Source organism: Camellia sinensis, chromosome 10, assembly GCF_055761805.1.
Source record: "Camellia sinensis isolate YWXY chromosome 10, ASM5576180v1, whole genome shotgun sequence".
NCBI lineage: Eukaryota > Viridiplantae > Streptophyta > Magnoliopsida > Ericales > Theaceae > Camellia > Camellia sinensis.
Genome location: NC_138970.1, coordinates 75,036,125 through 75,046,209, shown reverse-complemented (window position 1 = coordinate 75,046,209; position 10,085 = coordinate 75,036,125). Strand labels below are relative to the sequence as shown.

At 44.3% G+C, this 10,085-nt stretch overlaps 1 protein-coding gene across 1 annotated transcript; it reads right to left on the bottom strand.

Annotated features, from left to right (window-relative positions):
• Window positions 1-9,260: 9,260 nt before the first annotated feature.
• LOC145800486 (uncharacterized) lies at window positions 9,261-9,821 on the bottom strand. Its single transcript, XM_082890172.1, has one exon. The coding sequence runs from the start codon at window positions 9,819-9,821 to the stop codon at window positions 9,261-9,263; it is 561 nt and encodes a 186-aa protein (XP_082746298.1).
• Between the last annotated feature and the right edge of the window lie 264 nt (window positions 9,822-10,085).

Below are 10,085 nucleotides of genomic sequence, written 5' to 3'. Positions count from 1 at the left end.
TAGCTTTATTCCAGCATGTTTTTGCCTCTGTTTTGAATTGCTTTAGCTCTGTTTTGGGCTGTTTGGGTCAGTTGAGTCTTGTTTTGCATGGTTGTAATGCAATAGTCCTCACATGCTTGGTGTTTTAGGCTCTAGACACCTTCTTGTTTGAGTTAATAGTATTTGTTTATGCTTTTATCACTCATTTTAAGCACTTAATCATCTCTGCAACCTCTCTCATTTCTTGGTTCTATTTTTGCTTTGAAAGTGGTTCAAACCATTTGCTTGTTTAAAGCATGAAATTGAGGTTTTGTGCTTAATGGTTTAATCCCTTTGGGGGTTCATTACAATGGCATGAGCTCTCTTTCATGCCTAAAACAACCTTTGGTTTGAGCTTTCTTTCCATTTAGAGGACTTAATTTACCATTTGGACTTAATTTGATTAAAGGATGGTTGGTATGTAAAATGGTGTAAATAAAAACTTGAGACAAGTAAAAGTGAGCCAAGATAATAATTTGGTTGTGTTGTGTGTTTAATAGGACATTAATTGAACACATGGAACTTGGACCATTTCATACTTGTTAGTAATGAAATGATCCAAGTTTCCAACGTCGACTTCTTCCCTTGATCTTTCATGAAAGGGAAGAGGTTTGTGTCTCATTTTGCATTTATTGAATTCGCACCTCTTGAATCACAAGCCATCATGCAATGAAATTGCTTGAATTGGGGGTTTGTGGCTTAAGTTCATCAATCCTTGGATTTGTTCAAGAAAAGGAAGGGTGAGTTGTGCAAACAATTTGCGGGAATACCCTCTTTTTGCTCTGTTTGTACTCTGTTGCAGAAGGGTGAACCAATGCATCAGTGGTTGGCAGGCCACCTTCATGGCTTGCAGATGGCCGGTAGCATTTACCAGTGGCCGGCTAGCCACTGATGTAAACCTCAGTAGAATTTTGGTAAGTTGGAGCAGAAAGGTTCTGGAAATGTTCAACTCTGCAAATAGAGGCTTTCGAGAGGAAAACAGAGGTCTTTTCGGGTGGAAACTGAGCATGCGCATCTTTCATTTCCCGAGGCGGGGTAGTGATTAGTTTAGTCTAGTTACTTAGTTAAATTATTAGTTGCAATTGTTTTGTAATTATGTAATTAGTTAGTTAGCTAATTAATTCAAGTGTTGTAATAATAATTAGTTAATTAGTTTAGCTAGTTATTTATTTCTGGTTTGTAATAATTAGCTTAATTAGCTTTAATTAGCTTTGTTTAGTTAGCTAGTTAGCTTATTCATTCGGACTCTCCTTCGTGAGAGCAAAATGTAATAATGTGTATGTCTTTCAACCCCACGTCTTTCTCCCTTTTATTTAATCGCTTTTAATGGTTAGATTAGGGGACATGTCTCAATTTAGCATACCTTATGCTTACATCCATTCATTCGTATTGCATGCACTAAGGCTCGGCACATCATTCAAACTGCATTGTTGTTTGTGGAGTGGTTTGGAAATAGTCTTGGATCTTGAAGGACATTCTTGATCCTCTGATTGCCACTTGAAAATGGAATTAACACTCCGGTCGGGGGTGCTGGAATTAGCACTCCGACGGACAAGTTAGTATTCGTCTCTCGTTTGCTTGTGTCTTAAGTTTCTTTAGTCTGTTCTCACATACCTCTCTTTAGTTGATGCTCTTCTCTTTTATACTCGTCCTTGGTCTCGGGGGTCAGGCCCACTTTTAATCCAGCGCATAACTGCCTACTCGGTCATTTTGTCGTGTGCCTATTCGTATTTAGCTTCTTGTACGTCTGATTCTATGGCCAAGTTAACTATTCAGCTTCAGGGTCCCTTAGGACAGAGCCGAATAGTATATATCCTGATTTCCTTTAGATTCATTTGATTTTTCTACGTATACTATTATCCGACTCCCACAATTACCCCTTGAACATCCTACTAATGCTAGTTAGTCTGCATGTTTGGTCTTGAACTTGGAGAGTGCAAAATACGGTGGCTTCCCTCATCCCAACACAAGTGTCAGAACATTTACGCTTTTTAAGAATCATTACAATTTCCCGCCCTTTTGAACGCTTCATTCATTTAATGCGATTTGAAACTATGTTGTCCCTTCGAATGTATGTTTTTTTTGAAAATGCAAAGCTTCTTGGTTGCCTGCCAGTTTGCCTCCTTCACTTCATGACCTCTGCAACTTTTTCTCGTTCCTTACTGTCTTTCCTACTTTTTGTAAGTTCTCCGCTTTTCCCTTTCGACTCCCATTTCCTTGTTTTTTAGTTTAGCGTACTTTCTATACTGGTTAGGATGGGGAAACATTTGAAAGCCCTTCTTTCTGCAGACCGAATTTCTGGTTTTCGACTCCATTTTTCCATTCTTGACGACGTCCATCTGTCACTCATGGCAGAGAGCGTAATTGACATGGCGAGGACCGATGAGAGTACAATTATCTTTCCTCTCCTGTCAATCGCTTAGGGCGAAGTCTGTTTCCCCCTTCACCCATTTTTGAGGGCCGTCCTTCGTCACTGGGGTCTAATCCCTTCTCAGCCTAACGTAAACTTTTTTCGAATCATAATGGGAATTGTAGAATTAAACCGGCACCTTAGGCTCAATCTTGGAATCCCTACTATTCGACATTGCTATGCCTTGGCCAAATCCTCTGGCCAGTAGGGGCACTACTTTCTCAAGACCAAGGACATCGACCATCATTTGGAGACTATGCTTGCCAGCTCTGGCAAGCGTGTTGACGATGTCATGGTTGTTATCCGAGGCAATTGAAAATTTGGCGAGGGTGAAGATCGTCTAGATCCTGTGCCCAGACGAAAAGGTGAACCAAGTGGCCGCATAGTCCTCCATATGTAATTGTTATATATTTACCCGGCTTAGATTCTATGTACTTATCATTTTATTTACACAAGTAAGGATTTGAAGAAAGTTCTGGTCTCGGCCGATGAAGTTGTACTTGCACAAATCAAAGCCGCGCTTTAGTTCTTCGGCCGTCCAAACCTCCAAAAACAAGGGAGGGTGACCCACATACTTCTGAGATATGAGCCAACTTACACTACGTTTTCAGCCATAGATAACATTCCAATTCCAAGTGGCGAACAACAGCTTACAGTGCTTGTTTTCCCGAACTTCAAAAATCTTAGGGAGATTGGTCTTGATGCTTCAGATTCAGCGCAGGCGAACGAATAAATAACCGAAGAAGTCACTGAGTAGCTGAATCAGTCCACCTTGGACAGATCCGATAGTCTTGGGGAGGAGGTTGACGTGGCTCTAAATTTGACTTTTGAGGAAGCTGGCCTCAATCCATCCAACCCTCCATCCACTTCAGGCCGAGTAGACATCTCCTTTGAAGATATTTTTACCAACTTAGGGGACCTTCCCGGTGCATATCCTGAGAATATGGCTGGGGAGGCGCTCACGCAGATGGCCAGGAAGAAAAATGCTGAGAGGCTGGCCGCCCGGAGGAAAGCCGAAGCCAACCGATCTGAACCTCCAATCGTTGCTGGGGCAGAGTCTTCTCTGCCTGCTCTTGTGGAAGAAACGACTCATATTGACACAGCCAAAACGGAGCACATTGTCGATCAACAAGGCAATCAGGAGGCCGAGCATCTGGGGGAAAGACGCCCTGCCTAGCATGAAGCAGACTCTGTAGAAAATCTAACCGATAAACGGCCGTGCATAGAGGAGTCAGACTTGGTTGTGTCGTTTATCATACAACCGAGGATAAAGAACGTGCCGATTACTTCTGATGCATCGGCTATGAAAGACCCTGCTGTGGCCTTAAGCATGGCCTTTTCAATTTCGCTGCCGGTTGACAGAGCAACCTTTCGGGCGGAGACGGATTTGCTGTCAATAGCATTAGCCGTTCAACTGGCCATATTGGGACATGACTTGAGCCTCATCTACAATCTTGGGCCTATATTTTTTATTTTTATTTTCTATTTAACTCTAATTCCTTGTTTTGCAGACGACGGGCAAGACAACTAAGATTGGCCGCCGTCAACATGATGCTATTGAACAAATCGACTTTCTCACTGCCGAAATTGAAAATGAAAAGAGCAAGGCCATGGAGGCCTCTCTCAAAGCCAAGTCCGAAGCAATGAAAGTGGCGGAAGAACGCGTGAGTGCCGATGCCGAGGCAGAAAAGGCCAAGAGTTTCGACCAACTCAGGTTGGCCGCCGAAGAGAGGGCAAACGTGAGCGACGATGCGCTCAAGTTAGCCCAGGAGGTGATTGCCAAATTGGAGGCTGATTTGGAAGCATCGAAGAAGGCAAAAGAGATAGCTGACTCTGAGATTTCCAAAGCATTCCAAGTTAGATGGACGCTACTTTGGAAAATTACGTAGAGGAAGTACCCAAGTTCAAGAATCGGGGCTTCAAACCCGGCTGGCTCAAAGCCCTCACTGCCGCTAATGACATTGGCACAGCCGATTCCATACGAGCAGATGGATGTTGAGCTGCTGGAGTCTGACCCTGAAGATTGACTAGGGAGTAATTTTGATTTTTGTTAGGCATCTTGTGTGCGTAGTTTTTGTAGATTTTTGTTTATTTATTTAAGTTAGAAGTTAAATGTGGGGTAATTTTCATGTGTAAAATGGCTACTATTTGTTCTCAATTTATTAATGAAAATTTCATTTGCCTTTCTGTCTCTTTGCTGCATGTGCTAGTTAATAACTAAGTAGGATGTAAAATCATGAAATGAGTAAATTAATTCGGCGATAAAATAACTGCGTATCTTTGCAATTTAGGCCAATATATTAATGAATCTGCCATTGCCTCAGCTAATGAATGAACTGGATCGCTGAATATTGGTAGTTCATGGATTGGCTGGGGCACATCCACTTAGTGGCGCAAAGCTTTGAAATTTAGCCAAGTGGATTGAAGAATCTGCCGTTGGCCTAGCCAATGAATGAACTGGATCGCCGAATATCGGCAGTTCATGGATTGGCTGGGGCACATCAACTTAGCGGCGCAAAGCTTTGATATTTAGCCGAGTAGATTGATGAATCTACCCTTGCTCCAGCTAATGAATGAACTGGACCGCCGAATATCGGTAGTTCATGGATTGGATGGGGCACATCCACTTAGCGGTGCAAAGCTTTTAAATTTAGCCAAGTGGATTGAAGAATCTGCCCTTGGCCCAGCTAATGAATGAACTGGACCGCTAAATATCGATAGTTCATGGATTGGCTGGGGCACATCAACTTAGCAGCACAAAGCTTTGACATTTAGCCAAGTAGATTGATGAATCTGCCATTGCCCCAACTAATGAATGAACGGGACCGCCGAATATCGACACTTCATGGATTGGCTAGGGCACATTCACTTAGCGGTGCAAAGCTTTGTAATTTAGCTGAGTAGATTGATGAATTTGCTCTTGCCCCAGCTAATGAATGAACAGGACCGCCGAATATCGGCAGTTCATGGATTGGCTGGGGTACATCCACTTAGTGGCGCAAAGCTTTGAAATTTAGCCGAGTAGATTGAAGAATCTGCCCTTGGCCCAGCTAGTGAATGAACGAGACCGTCGAATATCGGCAGTTCATGGATTGGCTGGGGCATATCCACTTAGCGGCGCAAAGCTTTGAAATTTAGCTGAGTAGATTCTTGAATCTACCCTTGGCCCAGCTAATGAATGAACTGGACTGCCGAATATCGACAGTTCATGGATTGGCTGGGGCACATCAACTTAGCGACGCAAAGCTTTGAGGTTTTGGCATGGAGTATTAAAGAGGTCGCCTCGGGAATGCTACACCCGTAGTTAATAAATGGGGTGGGGGCTGTGTGCGCATAGGTGCCACGTTTGTGAGAGGGAAAAAAGCACTGTGTCGAACCAAGCTAGACGACTGTGGATGGGAAGAAAACTATTCTTTAACAGTAGAGGGGAGGGTAGGACACTGGTAGAATTGTACACAGAAGTGAACCGAGATGGTGAACCTATGTGCACGGGGAGTAGGTTATCGGGGGAGCGTGAGAGGCGTCGCTCCCCACGTTGTCGAAGTAGGTCACCTAGGAAGGAGAAGTAGCAGCTAGGTAACTCCCCTTGTTCTAGAGGAGAAACCAGTAGGCCATCGTGCCCATTGAGTTTTTTGGTCTTCGTTGGGAACAAACTGATGACAGAAGCGGATTTGATTATCCGCGACCCAAATGTGGTAGTCGAGTTCACTTGATAGATTTTTTCGCCAGAAGTCTAGCAGTCGATGGTCGGCCGGGCTGATTTTGAAGTTTTTCGGGAGGGCATCCATAGAGTAGTAAAGGGGTTATACACCGCCTATGAAATCAGCATGCGTCTTCGTGTCTTGTGAAGAAATAGAGCAAAAGGACGGTTGCATTCGGAGCTTGCAATCTGATGCAGAGAAGGCCAAAAATGTGCTGAAGAAGGCTAACACCTCTAAAACTCAGTCGATGAGTCAAGTGAACCTGATTGTCGCGGAATGAGTAAACTGGCGAATTTTGGATCATGCGATTGCCAACTGAGAAATGACGAGCATGTTCGCAATAGAAGCTACGAAGACCAAGTCCTATGAACAAGGCTTCCATGATGGCCAAAAAATTGGAATAGACAAGACGAAGGAAAAACTAGCCGAGGAAGTCTGTCGATGAGAAAATTGTGGATTTAAGTATGGATGGATAAGGGCTCTCCACCCCGCATGTGTTGATCCGGCGTCACCTTTGTATCAGAACTATAGTTTTCCATTTGAGGCTTTCGACGCCGAGAAGACTGACGATGAAGATGGAGCCGAATCATAATATATATATATATATATATATATTTTTACATTGTTCCGTTTTCATGTAAATCATGTATTCACGATGAATTTAATGAAACATTTTATTTGAATGTCTGTATGTTGTTTCAATTAATGTTTGTAAATTAAGTCATGACCATCTACGACTTTACGTCAATCGCATTTGCGCTTGTCAATCGTAATATCCACAAAGGGCACTCCGAATTCGGAGGCTTTTATCTTGGCCACTCGTGATATCCACGAAGGGCGCTCCGAATTCGAAGGCTTATTCGGCCCAAACGTGTCATTCACAGATGGGGCTCCGAATTCGAAGGCTTTTTGTGTTGGCCAATTGTGATATCCACGAAGGACGCTTCGAATTCGGAGGCTTATTCGGCCCAAACGTGTCATTCACAGATGGGGCTTCGAATTCAGAGGCTTTTTGTGTTGGCCAATCATGATATCCACGAAGGGCGCTCCGAATTCGGTGGCTTATTCGGCCCAAACGTGTCATTCACGCATGGGGCTCCGAATTTGGAGGCTTTTTGAGTTGGCCAATCGTTATATCCACGAAGGGCGCTTTGAATTTGGAGGATTATTTGTCCCAACCGTGTCATTCACGCATGGGGCTCCGAATTCGGAGGCTTTTTGAGTTGGCCAATCATCATATCAACGAAGGGCACTTCGAATTCGGAGGCTTATTCGGCCCAAATACATCATTTACGCATGGGGCTCCAAATTCGGAGCCTTTTTGAGTGGACCAATCATCATATCAACGAAGGGCGCTTCGAATTCGGAGGCTTTTTTGTGTTGGCCAATTGTGATATCCATGAAGGGCGCTCCGAATTCGAAGCCTTATTCGGCCCAAACGTGTTATTTACGCATGGGGCTCTGAATTCGGAGGCTTTTTGTGTTGGCCAATCGTGATATCCATGAAGGGTGCTCCGAATTCGGAGGCTTATTGTCACAGAACCATAACTCGCTAGGCAAGAAAGAAAAAGCATTATATTGGAAAAGAGAAAGATGTACACGGCGAAAAATCAAAACAAGCTGTCATGCCGTACAAGTTTGCTTAATGATAAAATTTGTGCAAGTGTGTGGAATTCCAGGGACACGGCAAACTTCTTCCATCCATGTCTTCGAGCCGATATTCCCCTATTCCTGCGATTGAGTCAATCTGATAGGGGTCGTCCCAGTTGGGACCTAACTTTCTGTCAGCGGGATTCCTAGCAGCGGGAAGCACTTTTTGGAGAACAAATTCTCCTGGTGTATAACGACGTAGCTGTACACATTGATTATACAATTTAGCGAGCTGTTGCTGGTACCGTGCCATGGATGCAAGGGCATGGTCTCGGCGTTCTTCAATCAGAATCAAGTCCAAGGCCAACATCATGTCATTTCAGCCCATGTCAAAAACCTTCGATTTCAAAGTTGGAAGGCTAATCTCTAGAGGGATGATTGCTTGGGTTCCAAAGCAAAGAGAAAACGACGTTTTCCCAGTGGATCACCTTGGAGTAGTGCAGTGGGCCCATAATACGCTGGGTAGCTCTTCGACCCACTTGCCTTTTGCTTTCTCTAGCCTTTTCTTAATGCCGTGCAGAATGACTTTGTTTGTGGCCTCCGCTTGACCGTTGCTTTGTGGATAAGCCGACGAAGAAAAGTAGGGTCGGATGCCATACGTGTTGCACAACTCTCGATATACGCCACAGTCAAACTAGGTACTGTTATCTAAGACAAGGGCTCTTGGGATGCCGAATCTCGTTATGATGTTTTTCCATACAAAACTCTTAATGTCGGAATCTCAAATATGTGTTAGTGCCTCCGCTTCGACCCATTTTGTAAAATAATCCGTTGCAACAATTAAGAATCACTTGTTGCCTGGGGCTGTGGTAATGGTTCGACGATATCAAGCCCCCATTGAGCGAACGGCCAAGGACTAGTGATAGAGTTTAACTCCTCGGCAAGCAGATGAGTTAAGGGGGAAAACTTCTGGCATTGCTCACATTTCTTGACATAACACTCAGCATCGGTCAACCAATAGTACCCTTGCTTTACTGCTCGATGGGCCAGAGAACGTCCACCTGAATGGGCACCACAACTGCCTTCATGTATTTCAAACAAAAGTTCCTTGACTTTATTCGGGTGAACACATTCTAAGTACGGCCTGGAGAGAGATTTTTTTTGTAGAGCTTCCCCTGCGGATCCAAGTAGTATCGGAAGGCTTTGTTTTGCAGTTTGTGTGCTTCTTTCTTTTCCATCGGGGAGCTGCTCTGAGGATAGGAATGCGGCGATAGGGTCTATCCAACTTGGACCCGGCTCGATAACGTTGATCTGAACTGATTCTGAAGAGGCAATGCTCGGCTCAAGGATAAACCTACTTCGATTGTCCGCTTAATTTTTGAGTTGATGGCAGAGGCTAAGCAAGCTAGGGCATCCGCATGCGTGTTCTGATCCCGGGTTGTTTGATTCAGTTCATGGTAATCAAATTTCGCGAGGAAAGAATTTTCTGTTTTCATATAGGCTGCCATGCGGTCATTTTTGGCTGCATATTCTCCTTTCAACTAATTGATTGCTAGCTTTGAGTCATAGAAAACAAGCAGACGCCACGCATCGAGGTGAAGTGCATTCCATAGGTCGGTTAATGGGGCTTCGTATTCGGCCTCATTGTTTGATGCATCGAAGCCTAGTTTGATGGCCTGTTCAATTATTGCCCCTTCGGGGGTCATGATTACTATGGCAGCCCCACTGCCACGTTGGTTGGATGACCCGTCACAATACATCTGCCAAACGTCTCCAAGATACATTCTCCAGTTGGGTTTATTTTGCACTTGACCAGACTTAAAGTCAGCGAGGGATCCTGTGAATTCGGCTACAAAATTGGCGAGCACTTGCCTCTTTATGGAAGTTCTGGGTAAAAACTGGATACCATATTGGCCGAGTTCCAGAGCCCATTTTGAAATGCGCCGTAATGCTTCTGCGCTGCGGAGCATTGACCGAAGGGGATAGTCCGTTAGTACCCCAATGGTATGGCCCTGAAAGTAATGCATCAGTTTTCTTCCAGCCATGATGATAGTAAGGATAAGCTTTTCCAATGGAAGGTAACGTGTTTCGGTGTCAGCCATTGTTTTGCTCACATAGTAAACTAGTCGCTGCTCCCTAAGTTCTTCCCTTAACAATACGGCGCTGACCACCTGGTCGGATACCGCCAGATACAAAATGAGCGGATAGCCTGCTGCAGGTGTTACCAAGAGTGGTACTGATCGAAGATAAGGCTTCAGTCCGTTTAAAGTGGCCTGGCATTCAGGGGTCCATTCAAATGCTCTGCCTTACCGAAGCGTGTGAAAGAATTGTCGGTAGCGATCTGTGGAACAGCTAATAAACCTATT

Excerpts from the sequence above, each read along its gene's own strand:
- LOC145800486 (XM_082890172.1), bottom strand. The coding sequence starts at position 9,821 with ATGGCTGACACCGAAACACGTTACCTTCCATTGGAAAAGCTTATCCTT.